Below are 18360 nucleotides of genomic sequence, written 5' to 3' on the forward strand. Positions count from 1 at the left end.
ACCGGATGCCCGCCGCGTTCCCCCTAGGAAACATCGACCGGGCCAGAACGCTCCGCCCGCCCCGCGGCACCGGGGAGCTCCGGGAGCGGCGGCGGCTCCGGGCCGCGCTCCTCCCTGCGGGCCAGGCACCGGGACACCACGAGGCGCGGCAGAGCACGGCGCCACCTCACGCCGCCCCGGGAGATGCGAAGTGGGCGGAGCCTACGGCGGTGGGCGGGGCGAGGGGCGGGGCTTCGCACCCCCAGCGGGCGCGGCGTTTCCAGCCGGAGCGGTTGCGCGGCGCGCGGGGTTGGGTCGCCATGTCGCGGCTGCACCGGAGCAGGTGGGTGTGGGGCCGGGGGGGCCCGGAGCGGAGCGTTGCCCGCCTGCTCGCTAACGTTCCGCCGCTTCCCCGCAGGATCGCGGATTTCCAGGAGGTGCTCGGCGAACCCACGGTGGCTCTGGGCAAGCTTCGCGATCTCTGCTTCAGCGGTGAGTGGGGCGGAGGGGTCCGGCGCGGCGCGGCGCTCCGTGTGGCCGCGGCCGCCCCTCCCGCTCCGATCCTCGAACTTCGGCGCGGCGGCCCCGCCGGGGCTGAGCCGTACCGGCAATGACGGCCGCGTCTCTGCTGTCCCGCAGGAATCCCGTTTGACGGAGGGCTGCGCTGCCTCTGCTGGAAGGTGCGTCTGGCGCTGCGTGCTGCCGCTCCGGCGGTGCTTTGGGGCGCATAACGGTTAAAAAAAAACAAAAAAAACAACGGTGCAGAACTTGGCAGCCGCTCCGAATCCGCGTCAGTTCGTGCAGTTCGTCGCTGCCGGGCTGCCCGGAGGTGGCCGTGTGTGCGCCGGCTCGGCGCTGCGCTGGGCTCTGGGCGCTGCGATGTGCGCGGCCGGCAGAGCGCTGAGCGATGTGCGGAGCGCCGCTGCCCCGCGTTGGCTCGGCTCGGCTCGGCTCGGCTCGGCTCGGCCCGCAGGTTGGCACCGCGCCCCTCAGATCCTAACGTATGTTTGTGTGCTGCGCAGATCCTGCTGAACTACCTCCCCTTAGAGAGGGCCCTATGGAGCTCTTTGCTGAAGAAGCAGAGGTGAGGACGGCTCTGCTTGCTCTTTTCGTTCTGATGGGATCTGTGGAGAAAGGGAGCGGTGCCTTAAATAATTAAGTACCTTTGTAAAAGGAATTGCTCTCGTGTGCTGTTCTTGGGGTTTGCGGATTTGAACTCAATAGAAAATGAGGTATAGGCTGAGTGGAGCGGTGCAGGGGTGTCTATGAGCTCAGGCTGAGCACTTACGTTGATGTTATCTGCTTCGTTTCCCTCCTTAAGGGAGCTGTATTCCCAGTTCCTAAAAGAAATGATTATTCAGCCCGGGATTGCCAAAGCCAACCTCGGTGTCTCAAGGGAAGACGTGACCTTAGAGGATCATGTAAGTGCTGCTAACCTCTGCGTTGCAGGACGTTCCCTGTAGCTCTGAACCGTGGTTCTGTAGCCTGCGTTCCCGTGCTGCTCTTGGCCCTGGGCTGGCAGGAGGGGCAGTTCCTGGGTGCCAGCCCTGTGCCTGTGTCTGAGCAGCCTTTAGCTGCTGAGTTACTGGCAAAGCAATGGTAGCTGGGGATGGAGCTGTGTGCAGCTGCATGTGTGTCTTCTCTCCTGCTTTGGGGCTGTGTGGCCTGTGGGTCTGCTGCGGAAAAGCAGAGGGTTGTGAGAGGTCCCTCCGACAAGGAGACAGTCTCCTGGGATGCTGTATCTGTGGGTGGGCTGGGAACAGGCTGCTCTGAAAGGCAGGAGGGTGCAGCTGGACTGCAGCAGAAGGCTGATTTATCTCCAGTTCGCTGATGAGTGACTTCTTTAATTATTATTTATTTACTGTTTTTTGCATCCCTTTCTGCTTTGAGAACGCTGCGGAGTTTGTGTCAAGGCAGGGGATGATATAACTGAAGATAAGGACTGTAAATGCTACAGCTGCTTCCACGGCTTGTCTTGAATGTTTATGTTCTGCTGATGTGTGGTCACCTGTACTGCTGTGATCCACCAGGGCTGTAAAACTATAATGTCTGTAACATTCTGTGCATTGGCAGCTTACTGTGATCTTTGGATCTCTTGGAATGTTCCTTTTATGGTGTTTTCTTTTCTCCTGTCAGATGATTATTAACTTGTGCAGATCTTGATCTGGAGAAAAGAAAGCGCCCGTGGGAGAGGGAGAGCCAACTTTGTCATAATGGAAAACTAGTCAGATAGGGGACAGGTTGTTTGCATTAATAATGCATTTGCTTTCTGCTGGGCATGCTGGATGTGCTTAATCAGCCTTCTCAGAGCTGAGATACCCCATAGTACTCATGTGTTGCCTTAACTCTTGGGCTGGGTGCAAAGACCACCTTTGTGCAGGTTGGAACTGCAATAGAGAATCCTTTTAGAAGACAGGATGCTTGATTTGGGAATTAAGTCATGAAGAAGGATATGAAAAGGGATTAGAGATGTTGGTTTCTAACTTCAGTGAATCTACATGGTCACTTATTTTGCAAGTTCTGATCTGCTTCCTACACTATGTGTGCTGACTGAAAAAACAGCACTAAGCACAGTGCCAGAAGGATTGGGCCCTGTGCTGGGCTGACAGCAGGAATGGTACATCAGTGCGCATTTACTGAGGGCTTCGGTGCATGTGAAAGATGCTTGTTTTTGTCTTGTTTATTTCTCTAGCCCCTCAATCCAAACCCAGACAGCCGGTGGAATACTTACTTCAAGGATAACGAGGTGCTCCTCCAGATAGACAAAGACGTCAGGTGTGTATGGTGTAGTGACTCAGGTTTGTGCTTAATAACTTTGTACTTTGAAAATCGAGTTTAATATTCAACTGAGCTTTCTATTTAGCACTGGGCACATACTTCCTTCTTATGCTCGATTTCCTCCTGCATCCATCCTAGGAGGCTGTACCCCGACATGGCATTTTTCCAGCGCCCAACTGACTACCCCTGCCTTTTAATCCTGGACCCCCAAAATGAATTTGAGACACTGCGTAAGCGGGTGGAGCAAACCACACTGAAGTCACAGACGGTGGCACGGAACCGCAGCGGGGTTACAAATGTGAGGTCCGGGTGTGGGCTGCCCGTGGGGCATGGCACGGTCCCTGATGGGGTTGTTGGTGGTTCTCGGGCTTTTTGTGTTTGTGTGGTGGAATTCTGTGAATGCAGAAGCAGATACTGTGTATTTGGTGGCTAGATAGCTTTAGAGAACCAGCTGACATGCCTAAGAGTTGGCAGGAGTCATAGGTATGTTTAATGGTAAGGGTTATTTCTTCCCAAGTTCCAGGAAGATGTGCTATGCCTGAGATGTCCCTTCCTGCATGGGAACAAAGCACTCAAGGGTTGATTTACTGAAGCTGAATTGATAGAGTCTTCCAGAGCTGGGTCTCCTCAAAGTGTAATTGGGAAAAGAGCTGGGGAAGAGCTGAAACGTGTGTTGTCTTTTTCCTCTTTGGGTGTTGGATCATTAAGTGCTGCACACTGGGTGCTGGGGAAGGTGGCTGGCTGCAGTCTGTCCCCTTTTCCTGCATTACAAAGAAGTGGCCCTGCTGTGTTTCCTTACTGCATGGGATCAGGTGATGCAGTGGTTCAGGGGAACTGTCTGTTGCAGCACAGACTGCTTTGTTCATCAGCTCTAGTCTTGCCTTGCTCTTCAGGTGAGCTCCCCTCTTAAATCATCTCCTAACTCTCTGGGTGAGTACGAAGTTCTGCCCAATGGCTGCGAAGCTCACTGGGAAGTGGTGGAGCGAATCCTTTTCATCTATGCCAAGCTGAACCCCGGGATAGCCTACGTTCAGGGGATGAATGAAATAGTGGGGCCCCTTTACTACACCTTTGCTACAGATCCTAACAGCGAGTGGAAAGGTGAGAGGCTCTTTTGGATGCTGGGTAGGGGCTGTTGTGCTGCATGCTCTGTGTGAAGGAGTGTTTCAGGATGGAGACTCTAAGCAATTCAGTTTTGACTGATCAGGAAATAACCAGACAGACCCCCAAAGCCAACAAATGCAGAAAGGGATGTGCATTTCTGGGAGCACAGTAGACTGACAGACTGAATGGGCTGTGAGTGCTGAGGGTGTCAGAAGTGGAGATTTGGGGGATTTTTTGTTTTGTATGAATCAAAGTTCTCGTCCTGATTGAAACCTGAAATCCCCATACAAGTCCTTTGTTGCTTCTTGTGCTAAAAATACGTCTGTGTGGGTTACGGTGGGGTTGTTTTCTTTGTTCTGTTGCTTTGTTTCTGTTTTGTGTGTGTGTGTTGTTTTTAATTAACAAGGACAACAGAAGGGGTGGGGCAAGAAGAAGAATGGACTGGGGAGTTCTGCGTTACTCCCACTTCAAAGCTTTGGGGCTGTGTGCTCATGGCAGCGAGACTAGGTGGTCTTCTGGGCCACAGATAACTGTCACAAAGTGTCACAACGACCTCAGTGTGCACACAGGGCCTGCATTGCAGCGGCTCTGTACACAGCCAAAGTCTTGTGAGATGCACTACAGCAATGAGGTTATCAGCCCAGAGCAGCTTTGTGCCTCCGACAGCGATGCTTTCTCTGTGCTTCCATTCACTTTCTTCTTTAATTCCCCAGAGCACGCTGAAGCTGACACATTTTTCTGCTTTACCAACCTAATGGCTGAAATTCGGGACAACTTCATTAAGAGCTTGGATGATTCTCAGTGTGGTATAACCTACAAAATGGAGAAGGTCTATTCCACCCTGAAGGAAAAGGATGTGGAGCTGTATTTGAAGCTGGTGAGGAGCTGGGTGTTTCTCTTAGTAGTGGTTGGAATGTGGGGGAGGGAGCATTCAAATGTCAGCCAACTTTGTTCAGCTGTTCCTGGACTTGAATAGAGAGGTTGAGGAGCTGTGGGAAGGCCTTTGCCAGCAGGACATGGGGGCAGTCTTATCTGTAAGCTGAAACAAGCTCTGGAGTGAGCTGATGCTGCAAAGCTTTCCTCCCCTGTGTGAGTGCAAACTGTAGCTGTTGTGAAGCTGCCAGCTGTGACTTGGCCACCAGCCCTGGTCACCTGGATTCAAGCTGGAGATGGAAACACAAGTTTTGCTGTAAAGTTCCTTGGAATTTGTCATCAAAACATCAACAAATCTCCCTGCAGAAGCAAGCAGAAAAGCTGCAAAATCCTGCTCGTGTAATTCTACTATTTTCCTTCCATTGGGGATCTCAGGGTGCCATGGACTGCTGTGGATTTTGTAGAATATCAGGCAGCAAACCCCTGTAGGTCTTGCAGTCTGTTTGATGTGGAAGTCCAAGGTGAATCTGGAAGGGGAAGCTCTCCTTGTTACTGCAGCCTTTAGCAGATGTTTGGAGATGTTTTGCGTTTAGAAAAGGCAAGATATATTCAGAAATCCAAAAGGGGATCTGTCAGCACAGTGACACAACCCACAGCGTTGGCTGAAAGCTGATTTAAGGGGGGAGAAAATAAATGACTTACTGTTTGGCTGGCAGGAAATGGCCTTGGCCATGCAGCAGCCAATCTTCAGGAATGTCATCAGGATCCTGAGCTTTTTTGACTGCTTAAAGTTTCAGTCTCTTGGATTTGATAGTTTAAAAAAAAAAAAAAAAAAAAGGTACAGGCTGGAGGTGCTTACAGTGTCTTACTGACCGTCGGTGTGAACTCTGTCCCATCTTTTGTTTCTTTCTGTGAACAGTAAAGCTTTGATAAATGCAGAGCTTCTGGAAAGGAGAGGAAATCCTGAAAAAACAGCGCCTTTGCTGGAGGGGGAGGGCTGCGGCTTTGCAGATAAAGTAGTGTTCAGATGGGAAGTTAAAATTGCTCTGCAAGTTTAACTGAAATAACACGCAGTGCCTTTAGGAAGAAAAGCTTCCTTTACTCCTGTCTTAAAGGAGTGTTTTCTGTCTTTGTCTGTAGACTTGGAGCGTGGTTGGTTTGAAGATCTTTCTCAATCACAAAAATGTGAAAGCTCTCGTAGGAGGAGGTGGATTTGCTGATGTTCCAGCATGGGTTGGCAGCACAGAGCTATTTCAGGGTGGAAATGGGGAGGGAAACGAGGGCTGCATCTCTTATGTGGGGTGGGCTGGGAGCACGTATTCATTTTTTGTCTGGTGCATGTCTGACAGCAAGAGCAGAACATCAAACCCCAGTTCTTTGCCTTCCGCTGGCTGACGCTGCTCTTGTCCCAAGAGTTCCTGCTGCCAGATGTCATCCGTATCTGGGACTCCCTCTTTGCTGACGATAAGCGCTTCGATTTTCTGCTCCTCGTGTGTTGTGCCATGTTGACGTAAGTATAGAAATGGCCATTGTGCTTTTTTCTTTCCCTCCTTTAATGGAACCCATAGGTCTAGGAACCTTTTATAGGTGTGTGTTACTGCATCTGATGAATAGGTCACAGTCATTTGTCACATGGTAAGTGGAAGTGTTCTCAGGAATCTCTGTAAGGGCACATTGTAGTCCATTTTTTGACGTTCTTCTGTAAAGTCAAAAGTAACTGGAGAAATTTCCATCTTTCAGACTAATCCGGGATCAGTTGCTGGAAGGAGACTTCACTCTCAACATGAGGCTGCTACAGGTAAGGATTAAATATTGCAGGCATAGGTTGCAGTGTAAAGAATCTTGAAATAGTATTGTGAGAGGGGACTGTGGTATGGGCATGTCTTGCTGAGGTGAGGTACCAGGTTTCTGATGGCTGTGTGCAGAAATCTTAATGTTGGTCATACAGCATGCTCATTACTGGAAGTATAAATCTTTGCACGCTGTGATCCCCACCGTTGCAGGGAAAGTGAGCTCACTTGAGATGAATGGCTGCTTTAACTTCCTTGGTGGTGGTGTCTCTGCTCCCTGTGCCATTAACTGGGCTTTTATTTTCACATGCAGAATGTGACTGCATGCTGTCTGTTCCATCCTCCTAGCACTGTAGGGTTTCTTCTCCTTCCTCCTCTTTCCAGGTGCTTCAGTAGCAAGGGGCTCAGCGGTGTTCCTTCTGTGTCCTTTGCTGACAGGGCACAGTGCTCCTGTCTAGAGCCCAGCACTACCGTTGACACACAGCCTTTTGCTCATGCACCCTTCCTGGCTTACAGAGACATTGTTGTAGACTACTGGCTTATAACATTCCTTGGTTTGCAAAAAAAAAAAAAAAAAAGCATTTTCCATCAAAGCTTTGAAACACAATGTTAAATTTGTTGGGCAGAGGCTTTTGTTTAGCTCTGAGAACTATGAGAGCCCAAGGTTGGAAACACCTGCACTGAACAGCAGGATATCTCTGACTCTGCCAGTTCCTGCTTTGGACTGTATGGGGTGCTGGCTCTGATAAGGCCCTCTGGCATGAAGATCTTGTGCAGTCAGCTGGCCATTGGAGGATAAGATAATAGAAACTTCTTGAAGGGCATTGGAGCTTGATTAGTTACAGAATAGGAAGCTGTTAAGGGAGTAACTGAACTTAACAGTGTTCTAGAGGGCTAACAATGCTGTTGCCAAGGTTTGCCCTGTTTAGGTGGAGTGATGTCAAATGCTAAGTTGGCACTTACACTTCATTTCTTTACTATAGGATTATCCTATATCTGATGTTCACCTGATTTTGAAGAAGGCCAAGGAACTTCAGGATTCCAAATAGTCCATGAGGCTGACTAAAGGTGTTGGAGAAACTGTAAGGCAGAGGATCTTAGGAGGTGGGCCTGTGCAGTGCATTACAACTCCTAGGGATCTCTGCAGGACTTCAGGTTTTGCATTTGGGCTACTGGCCACCTTGAAGACTTCCTTCTCCTCTATTTATTAGGTCAAGAACTGATTACTTCCCTATCTGCTTGGGCCCTGCACTCCAGATTTTTCAACTCTCAAATGCCTCTGTGCTGCCAAAAGCAGTTCTTTGTATCTTTTTTTATGACTTTACGTGGAGAAAGAAACCACCTATCTGCACCCCTCAAGGGGTGGATTCCTTCTGCATTATGAAAATAGCTCACGTGGAGTTACTTCTGATGGGGAAGGGACAGTGTGGATCTGGTAGATTTTGGTGAGTGAGTATAGAAGGATCTTTCTCCTGTGAAAAGAATGTATCCCACGGAAGTCACACGTTCTGCCATTCAAGTATCTTCTGGATTCTTCTCCCTCGTATCTGCATTTAGCTGTCCCTGGGGTGTGCAAAAAAAAAGGTTGTGTCAGCTTCTGGTGCGTGTCATCTGACATCCAGCAGTTTGGACCCCTTTTCATGACAAAGACCTTGAGGAACCATGCTGGGAAGATATGATAACAGCTGGCAGCTTTGTGCACAGAAACTGCCTGCATCGCCTTACCACAGAGGTCTCCTCGAAAGAAGACTGTGGTGGTTTTCATCTATGAGTGAAGTGTATTTTGAAGTCAAGCCTTATTACACTAAGCCTTAGAGCAGGAGTTCACTGCTGCAGGGAGGCTGGGACCTCAAGCTGCTTTTCTGGCTCGAACTGGAGCATATCTAGCTGCAATCAGGATTCTGAAACACAAGAAATGGGCATCTAGTTGCATGAAGACAGCTCTTACACAAGCATAGCGCTGGGGTTTCCTGCCTCAGTGACTTGCATAGGCTATTACCCTACATGAGCTCTGGTCACGGTAACCTTGCTATTGTTTAATAGCTCTTCTTGCCAGGAACAGACAAATTACAGGTCTGACCTACAAGAAAGAGTCCTTTTATTGTGTAATCCAGTGGGCACACAAGCATTTCAGTCATTGGCTGACTCCTGGGGGTAATCCATGTTTCTGTGCACCAGTGCTACTGGAGTAACAGTTGTGAGTTGGACACTTGTCCCTCCTGAGGGGGAAACGGCTGCATTTCAATACAATACTACAGGCTCAGGTGGGCATTGAGCAAGACAGACTGTGGGAAGAACTCTTAACCTGCAGTAGTGTCAAGCTGATCAGAAACCGTAAGCCTCAACGAGAGAAACTGCCAGCACCCAGGTGCTTGGGTTGTGCAGAAGCTCTTGAGTGAACACTAATCCACAATGCTTTATCTTTCTGTGCTGTGCTGGCTCATCTCTGTGTAGCTGTTCAACACTGCAGTTTTCAGTATTTATGGTTATTGATTTGTTAAAGGTCAGTCATTTGCTTAAGTTGCTGATGGCCTCAGTGTCCCTAAGGAGAGGGGTGTTGTGTTGTTCAGCTGTTCTGCCTGTGTTACTTCCTTCAGGGATGGCTGGAGAGGAGGATAGGTTGGTGCACGTGCCTCTCTTCTTTTAGCAATCCCAAGCAAAGTCTGCCTCTATGGAAAGTGCTGGATTGATGCTGGTGCAGCCAGTGTCGCTGCAGTGATGGAACATAAGCAACTGAAAACTTAAAACAATCTAATTAGTACCTGTGGCTAACAGCATCTCCCTCTGCTGCAATCCCTATAGAATAGAGTTTTCCTCCAAGAAAAATGAAAGGGATGGATGAGGACAGCTGTGTGACGGAGCGTGCTGCCTGCTCTAGCCACTGTGTGCATGTTCTTCTGCCTTCTGTCACTGAGCAGTTCTGGCTGTCGGGTGCCCTGCACTGGAGGCCATTTGTCAGACCACACGTGTGGAACAGAGGGTCTGACCCTTAACAGGGGTTATTTCCTCTGAAACACTTTTTCTCCCAAAGTAATGCTGTAGCTTTCATAGTTCCATGCACAGTCTCCTCATGCTGTCTCTCTGTAGAAGTGCTTCCTTTGTGTTTTCTCTCTCTGCTAGGTGGGCATCAGTGAGGGTTCCGCTCTGAATAATCACAGTTCTCTTTATAATGACCTGAGAAGGCAGTGGGTGAACGGGGATCTAAACATCTCTTGTTTTTAGGGTTGTGTGCAGGCCCTGCACTTGGCCCCTGCAGGAGGACCCCGACACATGGATGGATGCTGCCTCCTCCTTTCGATGTGTCATAGGGCTTGTATTCTGCTGTTCTCTTTGGGGGGGGATGATGGGGAACACTTTTAAAAGGATTTTGCAGTGGGTGAGAGCTTTGGCTGCTGGAAGGGTTTTATGGGATACATTCTGCAGCTTTGTCCAGGTGGGCCTGTGGCTGCTCAGCCGGTTAATTGGAGTTCTCTGGGGAGAACTCATAACAACTTTGATGTAGCAAAGGGCTTTGAAGGAGCTGCTCTACTTTGCAATGATGTTCATTCTTTTGAGACTTATTTGTTTCTTTAAGAGCAAAGACATATTTTCTGGAGCAGAGAATAAGTCCTGTCACCAGCCTTTGAATCTCCTTGTTTGTTTCTACGTTTTCATTCCTTAAAAGCTGTTGGTGACAATGATTTTACTTTTCTTTTTTTGAGGTCAGGAAGAATTAACTGGCTTGTGGTCGTTCCTTGCTAATGTGGTCAAGCAGCTCCTCTTTCTCCACCCTGCAGACATTTCCAACTCTGATTTGCTCTCGGCTGCTGCGTTCCCCTTACTGTAGCCTGGGCATCTGGAAGTTTGGTTTTTGTGAGGAGGTAGAAGGGAAAGGAGATGGAGTCCATGATGATGGTCACACAGAGCACCGGTTCTGAGTTTGAGTTCTGTAACCCAACAGACTTGCTCACCCTTTGGCAGTCAGTGGGATGAAGGCCAGAAGTTGGTTTGTGGATTCTGTGGGAAAGCAGAGGGTGTTTTCCCCCATGAGTGTCAGCAATTGCGTTGCAGCGCTTGGTGTGTTCTTCCTTTTCCAGAAGGTGAGGAGCACACTCAGTGGTACATCAGAATAACACTTATTTTTGCTTTTGTTTTTACCTTGGCTGGAAAGAATTGCCAGAACGGGGTCAAGAGAAAACACTTCATCACTCTAAAACTACTTTTATGCTTCTTTTTAAACACTATTTTTATAACACTCCTTTTAGCGCAGCAGGCAGCTGCATGCAGGCATCCCGCAGTGCCAGGCCGTGCTCGGGGAGAAGCTCGGCCTTCCTCGGGCAGGGCAGGGGCACAGGGCTGTCACTGCAGTGTTCGGGGCCCGAGCTGGGCCGGCTCCATCGCCCCATGGCTGCAGCAGTCAGCGCGGGGCCTGCGGCACTGCCTCTTTAACTTCTGCTCTTTCCTTTTGTACTTTATCCCGTGAACCCCTTACGAGACCCTCCGTGTCTCTCATTTAATGCTGTTCTTGAGCTGTCTAAATAAAATGGTTTCTTTGCACATTGCTGTGGGCTGTGCTTCTGTAGGCATGGCGGTGCGTGGAGCCCTTTAAGGGGCGATGCTCTGTGCCGGAAGAGAGCAGCTGTGCAGCAGGAAGCGGCTGTGTGCTCAGGAATCCGGGCTGTGTGTGCTCCGAGCTGTGTGTGCTCCGAGCCATGCTGCTGGGCCGCTGGCTGCTGCCCGGGGCCTCCCTGGCTCTGGGCGCAGGGCTGGGCGCAGCTCTGACCGTCCGCTTGCAGCGCGGTGCCGGGGGCACGGATGTGGCAGAGGGACTGCTGGGCCGCCTGCCCGTGGTGCCGGTGGTGGCGGCGGCCGCAGGACCTCCAGCCCCCACAGAGCCGGCGCGGACCGAGCTGACCAAGTACGGCCTGCCCGGATTGGCGCAGCTGCGGAGCCGCGAGTCCTACGTGCTGTGCTACGACCCGCGGAGCCGCAGCGCGCTCTGGGTCATTGAGCAGCTCAACCGGGAGACGCTGAGCGGAAGCTCTGACCGCACCGCCTGCGACTTCCAGGAGGACGATTCGGTGCACGAATATCACCGAGCCACCAACGCCGACTACCGAGGCAGCGGCTTTGACCGCGGCCACCTGGCTGCTGCCGCCAACCACAAGTGGAGCCAGAAGGCCATGCGGGACACCTTCTACCTCAGCAACGTCGCTCCTCAGGTATGCTCCCCAGCATACACTGCTCACTACAGTGGTGTGGCGCTTATGGGTTCTGTTCCTACGTGTGCCAGAGTGGGGCTGAGCTCTGCTCACAGCGCCCTGAGCGCTCTGGGAACGTTACAGATGTGTTAGAATGGGAACTCTGAGCAATAAGGAAGTGCTGTGGTGACTGATTTTGCTGTCTTTGTGTTTTTAGGTGCCTCATTTAAACCAAAACGCCTGGAATAACCTTGAGAAATACAGCAGAAGCTTGGCAAGGAACAACAAGAACGTCTATGTCTGCACAGGACCTCTTTACCTGCCCAGGTAAACACGAGGAGCCAGGTGGGACCGCAGTGAGGATGTGCTGTGCTGGGAAGGTAAAGCAGGCTGAGGGCTGCAGCTCCCAGCTGCCCCAAACCAGGAGTGAGCAGCCCAGACCCCTGGTGAGACCTTGTGAGACCCTCAGGTGAGACCAGCAGCCTGCAGGGTTTCTGCAGAAGGGTATTTTCTTAGCATTGGGATTATTTTCTATGTTCCTTATTCAATCAATTATTTGGAGAGTACAAAGGGTGGATTTCCTGAGATGCAAAATAATCCAGTCACTTTGGTTTGCAGTTTTTAGTCATGAGCAGTATTGGATTACTGGAGTATTAAATTAACAGATTAAACTGCACACTTCCTCCCTGAGGAATAAAGTGCTTAGATTTCATTTCATGGACTGTTTGTCCACTTAGAGCATGACATTATCTGCAGTGATATTTATGTAGGAGTGTGAAGAGCAGTTTGACAAGCTGAGTTCTCTGAACAGCCTTTTCTTACTTCTTAATGTAAAAGGAGAGATGGTGAGGAAGGGGTCTGGGAGGAGTAGACCCCACACGTAAGCTCACCTTCTCCATGTCCCCCAGCCTCAGCTACAGCAGCATTTGTTACATCTGCACTACAGAAGTAGAGCTGCTCTGTGTCACACTGTGGTGGGGGGTTGTACAGGGATGGAGGTGACGAGCCGAGGGGGGTGGAAGTGGCACCAGTGTAGGAGGTAACGTTGGACATTGCTCTCGGTGCAGGATGGAGGCTGATGGGAAGATGTATGTCAAGTACCAGGTGATTGGGAAGAACCATGTGGCCGTCCCCACCCATTTCTTCAAGGTGCTCATCTTGGAAAAGGAGAGTGGAGAAATTGAATTGCGCTCCTATGTGATGCCCAACAGCCCTGTGGATGAGAAAATCCCACTTGAACGGTTCCTGGTTCCCATTGAGAGCATTGAGCGAGCTTCAGGGCTCCTCTTTGTCCCAAACATCTTGAAGAGAACAAGCAGCTTGAAAGCCATCACAGCTGGAAACAAGCGTTGAACTCTGACCAACCAAATCCAGGTAGCAGTGGCACTCCACAGAATATTTCCCTGTGCGTTTTTAAGTATGAGAAATAAGAGAGCAGTGTTTCTCTCAACCCCTTCCCCCGTTTCATGTAACAGTGAAACACACAGTGAAGCGTGTCCCAAGGACAGGCTGTACCGAAGGCTTCAGAGTTCTTGACAGGTCCTTGTGCTCTGCACTTTGCCCCTAAGCTGCAGTACTGTGGGCGTTACTGTAATCAATCCCTTTGTGCGTGGCTCATTATGACACAAAGGGACATTAATATTTGTACTTAGAGGGGAGGACTGGAGCAAGACAGGTACAGCAAGAGGACAGACAGGTTCTTGCATTTCTGCTTATAATTTTCACAAAATGGTTTTAGCAGTAAAGCTTTGAAAACACAAAGAATTGGTCATTTTCTTATCTGCTCTTACCAAAGTCTCTGAATGTCCTTCCCCCTTCCTGCTGAGATAAGGGCAGCAGCTCCAGGCCTTCCTGCCCTTGGGAAGGATGAAGCCTTTGAGTTGAGGGGGAGCTGCAGTCAGACAGGAACACGTGCTTGACACAAGGATTAAATAACTACTTTTGAAGCTTGAGGGCCACATTGCTGCAGGGGCACTCAGAATGCAAGCTACCTGGATGCTGACTGCTCACCTTCAACACACAATGCTCACACATGGACTTTCAAGGAAGTGGAGGTTTGGTACTGTTTTATTCTCTACCCAAGACACCTGAATTGCTGACAGTCAGTTTGCTGACCAGCTTTTGGCTGGATGTTGCAGCAGAATGGTCCAGAGATGCTGGAGACTTGGTTGAGCAGTGGTGCCAGCTGTAGTTACTTTGTATCTTCAGCTTCCCAAAGGCTGGCCCTGCTGGGAATGGAATCCTGGAGTGATTCTCTGTGTTTGAATGGTAACAGGCTACTCCCAGAGGCAGTCCAAAGTGGAGGACAGGTCAGTGGTTTTCTTTTTCTGAGCTGTCAGTGGGAGTCTTCACAGCCTCATCAATGTGAGGTCTCAGTGCCGACAGAGAGATCAGCAATGCTTCCTGGAACAGACCAAAGAGCAGTCAAGTCAGAACTGCTGCCCTCAGTTGCCTGCTGGGCAAGCCAGTGACTCTTGGCTGAGGCACTGCTGTGGGGAACTGTGTCCCTGGCTGTGTGTCCCTGTCAGGGACAGGCACTGCACCTCCTGTGCCATCAGCCCCCTGCCTTACCTCTGTTCGGATGGTCCGGCTGCCTTGGCTGGGACAGGTGTTCAGGTAGAAGTCAAACAAGACGCTTGGGTCAGTGACCTCCAGGTTTGGGTCTGCATCAACCCCAGCTTCCAAGCCCTGAAGGCCTCCAAATACAACAAGAATGTGCCTATGGGAGAGCACAGGGACAGAGTGAAAGGGGAGAATGGCTCTTACCCCCACGCCAGTGCAGATGTTTCAAGATTTACGTAGGGGAGCATCTCATGTGCCTTGAACCTTAAAGCAGATTAAGAATTGGCTTTGTATAAAGACTTCTTTTTCACTTGGATACAGACCTAAAGGAGGGGAGGGTGACCTGGTCCACAGAATTACCCCGCTCTGAGGTCCCAATAGAGAGATCGTAGCCTTCCTTGAATGGACATTCTGAAAAGACAGCACCTGGCAAACGAACACAAAATGTGGTTATCATAGTGGTGCTCTCACCCATGCTGCCTTCTGAGCAGCTCAGACACTTCACAGGTGAGTGGCAGCAGCAGAAATGATTGCTTTCCAGTGCCACTATGCACTTTCTAAATGAAGAATGATCCCTTTCCCTGCTTAATTCCCTTGCTGCAGGAATCTCCTGGCACTCAACTGCAGCACCTCAAAGCACAGCAGGTACCAAGAGCTATTCCTTGATGAATGGCTTCTGATTTTCCTTCTATCAGAAGACAGTGGAAAAGGATTTTGCAGGGCTCTTGAGTTCTGATGTCACTGTGGGCTTTGATGTGGACAAGTGGAAGGTAGTTGGCACAGAAATGGAGGTGGAAATAACCAGCTCTTGTCTGGGTTGCCACAACGCAGATGTTTAGAGCTGTGGTAACGTGGAGGTAGAGGGCAGAATACTGGAGGATGAATGGGGCAACTCACACTTGTAGTTTTAGTGCTCAGATTTGAGCTACATGAGACAAAATGAGAATTTTAAGCAGCAGAAGTGTACCCTGTAGGCCTGAGATTGGTGTGGAAGCTCAGGTGGGATTAAGATCCTTCCGCACAGTAAAAAAACAAAGAAACCCTCTGGGCACTTACTCAGGCAGGAGGCAAGGCGAACGCTGTAACCCCAGTACAAACCAGACACTGTGCGAGGGTGGTGCGAGGACACCACAGTGCCTTTCCGTACTTTAGTTTCTGAAAGGGAAGCAAAGAGATGAACAACCCCCCAAAGATCACCTGATAACAGCTGAATTTCACAGCCACATCCTGAAGTTATTCCTGTGTTAAGGCACCGTTTTGTTGCATAGCCAAGAGCCACTCTTTTGGTGCCTTCTGGACAGTAAGCATGCTTGGACTACTTATTGTTGATCAAAGAGCTGATAGTTCTTCCCAATAAACTAGGAGCTATGGTGAGGGTGTTACTAAATTGTGCATGTAGTAAAAAGAACACAGTGGAGTATCCTCAAACAATAATCTGAAGGCTGTCACTCAGAAGACCAACTGCAGCAGGAGTTGAGTTCACAGATGCTAATGGAGCAGTAATTACCTGGATTCTGTGGTTCCTGCAGGCGCACAGTGACGCGCAGACCAGGCTTAAGCTGTTTGTCAATCTGTACCTCCTGCAGAGACAGACACCAGCAGTGTTAGGATAGCCTGGAGGTACTGAGGAAGGTTGGGAGAAGAAAGGGTGGGGACTGTTCTGGCCTAGAGCTGGAATGAGGAGCTCTGCAATCAGGGTCTGTGCTGAGCGAGTTCAGAGCGGTTGGGTCATCAGCCTGAGACTTATTTTGCTGCTCAGAGGTTCAAACCCAGCACAAAGCACTAACATGCTGGAATGGGCCTGCCAGAACTTGCGAAGCCATGAACAACCCATAACAGCCATGAACAAGACAGCAACAGCATTAAATCAATTCCAGCCTGCAATGAAGCAGGATGCTCAGAAATTCAGCAGTACCTGTAACCCACTACACCTGTTTCAAACATGACAGAGTGCCAGGCTAAGCTGTTTTGGGATCTGCAGGTTGCACACTGCCATACCTTCTTCATCCCACAGTTGACAAACGAGCCTCTGCCTGGCTTAGTTGGCCGGTCTAACACCACACCTTCTCGGTACTCTGAATCCTCATCCACCCGCATGTGGTGGGGGCTGTCCAGTGGGTTGAGGAGCCCTGGAACAGCACACAGGAAAGCAACAGCTAAGGACAGAACATGGACTGTGGGAACATAAATGTAAGTACAGCTGCTCTGCTACCTCCTCTCTCTCTTCTCCAGTAGAGCACAGCATCTCACTTGTGCTATACGGTGGGGAAAAGACTTTAAGTTCTGTGTATTCCATGCTAAATGAGAGCCAGAGCTCATGGAGGGGGAATCAACAGCTGAAGACAGACAGAACTGAATCATTACCTGCAAACTGCAGATCTCCATGTTTTGGAAAAAATGATTTCCTCAAGTACCTGTTATTAGAGAAGGTTCAAATATAAAAATTGTCAGTTCTAGCTTTGTACTAATTCAAAAGGAGTCAAGAACAGAGAAAACCATGCTTAGCTCCCCCAAGTCCCTTCTGTTAAACTGAACCACACGTGAAGCAATTAGATCCTGTGTTCCTGCAAATCATGCTACACACACAGAATTTAGCTCCTGCTCCCAGAGCTTCCAGCACAAGAAATGCATGCAAATCATCAGTTCTATCATTTCAGTTCTACTGATAAGATGCAGTGTCTGATCACAGTGGACTTACTGAGGGCATTCCAAGTACTGCAGGATCCGAGCCAGCTGCACACAAGCCTTGCCTCTCTTCCCAATTCCTTCAAATTCCCCTTCCACGCTCCTGAAAGAGAGAGAACAGTCTGAACTCAGTACAAGACTGCACAGCCCCGAAGGGTCAGGTCTCCAGAAGACTAAGCCCTTCTCTTAATCTAAGAATAGCAGCTCCCTCCACCCTCAATCTCTACAGAAATAAATGGGCCACCTTAGAAAACCTTACTTGGGTTTTTTTGTTGTTGTCATTTTTCATCTTTATGTATCTGTTCTGTTTTTTTTTTTTTTTTTTAATACAACCTGGCAGTTGGATTCTACATCATTGCAATGCTTGCCAGTGAATACAGGCACAGGTCCAGATGAGAAGTTGAAGGAACAGGTGCCATTCCTTTAAAGCATCTCCATCATCCCTGTATCCCAGCTTCCAGCCCAGGTAAATGACCATCTTTGCCCCCAGAGGGCCCTGTGATCCCCTGTGATCCTGGTGTCAGGAGCACTTGCTTGGGGTACAAACATTTCTTTCCCGATCTCAGCTAAAAAAAGGCTGAAGGAGCACAGAGAAGAAACTTCCTGCAGACCAAAAAGCTCATCCTTACTTGGCATCTTCTCCACTCTCGTCGAACACCACGATCTCATCCACGCAGAAGATGGCACACGCTCGAGCGATCTGCCCGGCCAGGTACGTCCGCAGCTCCAGCGACTGCGCGTTGTTCAGGATGGAGCCCGGCAGGGCCACGCTCAGCGTGTAGTGCCGCCCTGGGGCAGAGGGCGGTCAGCAGGTTCACACCCGGCTGTGCGCGGCACCTACGGACCATTTCCACCTCAGCCCCCCCAGCGGCTGCACCTTTGTCCTCCTGCTGCTGCTGCTCCTTCTCCTCCTCCGCCTGTTTCTCTGCCAGCTCCCGCACCCGCTGCTTTTCCAGCTTCTTCAGGAGGTTCAGCTCCTTCCATTTCTTCTTCTCTGCTTTCCCTGGCACGGACACGAAGCCCCTCCGCTTAACGGCCGGGCCGGGAGCGCTCAGGGCAGGCAGCACCGGACCCCGCCGAGCCCCCCCCATAGCTCCGCTCCCCTCCTCGACCGCGAGGGGCTCTCGGCCTTACTCTCCTGCTTCCAGCGCCGCCAGTTCACCTTCCTGTCCTCAACCTGCGAGCACAGCGGCCGTTACCCCCGCGTTCCCCTCGGGGAGCCGTAACCATAGCAACCGCCCCGCGCCCCACCTGCACGCCTTTGGGCCGCTTCGCCGCGCCGCCGTCCGCCATCTTCTCCCACGCGTTCCTTGGCCACGCCCCTCTGTTGCTGTGATTGGTCCGAGAGCGCCGGTTCCCGCCTAAGATAGGCTGGAGCCGGTGTCACGTGAACCAATGGCTGGACAGAG

The 18360-nt window shown here is 50.4% G+C and overlaps 3 protein-coding genes across 5 annotated transcripts; 2 read left to right on the plus strand and 1 right to left on the minus strand.

The window, feature by feature from the left end:
• The first annotated feature begins 5 nt into the window (after window positions 1-5).
• Window positions 6-11060, plus strand: TBC1D13 (TBC1 domain family member 13). The gene is made up of 12 exons (XM_085239580.1): window positions 6-322; window positions 398-471; window positions 619-659; window positions 1002-1063; window positions 1301-1400; window positions 2672-2754; window positions 2896-3055; window positions 3651-3858; window positions 4575-4738; window positions 6084-6244; window positions 6475-6532; window positions 7508-11060. The coding sequence occupies exons 1-12, from the start codon at window positions 6-8 to the stop codon at window positions 7571-7573; spliced, it is 1494 nt and encodes a 497-aa protein (XP_085095706.1). The 3' UTR covers window positions 7574-11060.
• Window positions 11061-11075: 15 nt separating this feature from the next.
• Window positions 11076-18343, plus strand: ENDOG (endonuclease G). Of its 2 annotated transcripts, XR_014887321.1 has the most exons (5): window positions 11076-11725; window positions 11922-12031; window positions 12772-13078; window positions 17292-17417; window positions 17518-18343. XR_014887321.1 is itself a non-coding variant. In XM_085239583.1 (3 exons), the coding sequence occupies exons 1-3, from the start codon at window positions 11216-11218 to the stop codon at window positions 13055-13057; spliced, it is 906 nt and encodes a 301-aa protein (XP_085095709.1). In that variant the 5' UTR covers window positions 11076-11215; the 3' UTR covers window positions 13058-13468. The 2 variants fall into 2 exon arrangements, 1 of the variants encoding a protein (XP_085095709.1); XM_085239583.1 differs by lacking the exons at window positions 17292-17417; window positions 17518-18343 and having other exon boundaries at window positions 12772-13468.
• Window positions 13754-18288, minus strand: SPOUT1 (SPOUT domain containing methyltransferase 1). 2 transcript variants are annotated; one of them, XM_003211252.5, is made up of 12 exons: window positions 18203-18288; window positions 18086-18128; window positions 17829-17954; window positions 17581-17740; window positions 16965-17054; window positions 16631-16680; window positions 16265-16395; window positions 15774-15846; window positions 15323-15421; window positions 14590-14692; window positions 14276-14423; window positions 13754-14107 (listed from the first exon to the last, which is right to left on the minus strand). In XM_003211252.5, the coding sequence occupies exons 1-12, from the start codon at window positions 18242-18244 to the stop codon at window positions 14015-14017; spliced, it is 1158 nt and encodes a 385-aa protein (XP_003211300.1). In that variant the 5' UTR covers window positions 18245-18288; the 3' UTR covers window positions 13754-14014. The 2 variants fall into 2 exon arrangements, with proteins under 2 accessions (XP_003211300.1, XP_085095708.1); XM_085239582.1 differs by lacking the exons at window positions 18086-18128; window positions 18203-18288 and having other exon boundaries at window positions 17829-18042.
• Window positions 18344-18360: the final 17 nt, after the last annotated feature.

Source organism: Meleagris gallopavo, chromosome 19 (genome assembly GCF_905368555.1).
Source record: "Meleagris gallopavo chromosome 19, MGAL_WU_HG_1.1, whole genome shotgun sequence".
Classification (NCBI taxonomy): domain Eukaryota; kingdom Metazoa; phylum Chordata; class Aves; order Galliformes; family Phasianidae; genus Meleagris; species Meleagris gallopavo.

Bases quoted from the DNA above. Each gene is read 5' to 3' on its own strand.
- ENDOG (XM_085239583.1), top strand. From the start codon at position 11,216: ATGCTGCTGGGCCGCTGGCTGCTGCCCGGGGCCTCCCTGGCTCTGGGC. The intron at 11,726-11,921 runs GTATGCTCCCCA...TTGTGTTTTTAG, and splicing joins TCAGCAACGTCGCTCCTCAG to GTGCCTCATTTAAACCAAAA. The intron at 12,032-12,771 runs GTAAACACGAGG...CTCTCGGTGCAG, and splicing joins GGACCTCTTTACCTGCCCAG to GATGGAGGCTGATGGGAAGA.
- TBC1D13 (XM_085239580.1), top strand. From the start codon at position 6: ATGCCCGCCGCGTTCCCCCTAGGAAACATCGACCGGGCCAGAACGCTC. The intron at 1,064-1,300 runs GTGAGGACGGCT...TCCCTCCTTAAG, and splicing joins TCTTTGCTGAAGAAGCAGAG to GGAGCTGTATTCCCAGTTCC. The intron at 4,739-6,083 runs GTGAGGAGCTGG...CATGTCTGACAG, and splicing joins TGGAGCTGTATTTGAAGCTG to CAAGAGCAGAACATCAAACC.
- SPOUT1 (XM_085239582.1), bottom strand. From the start codon at position 18,042: ATGGGGGGGGCTCGGCGGGGTCCGGTGCTGCCTGCCCTGAGCGCTCCC. The intron at 17,055-17,580 runs GTAAGGATGAGC...TCTCTCTTTCAG, and splicing joins GAGAGTGGAGAAGATGCCAA to GAGCGTGGAAGGGGAATTTG. The intron at 16,396-16,630 runs GTAATGATTCAG...GTGCTGTTCCAG, and splicing joins TGGAGATCTGCAGTTTGCAG to GGCTCCTCAACCCACTGGAC.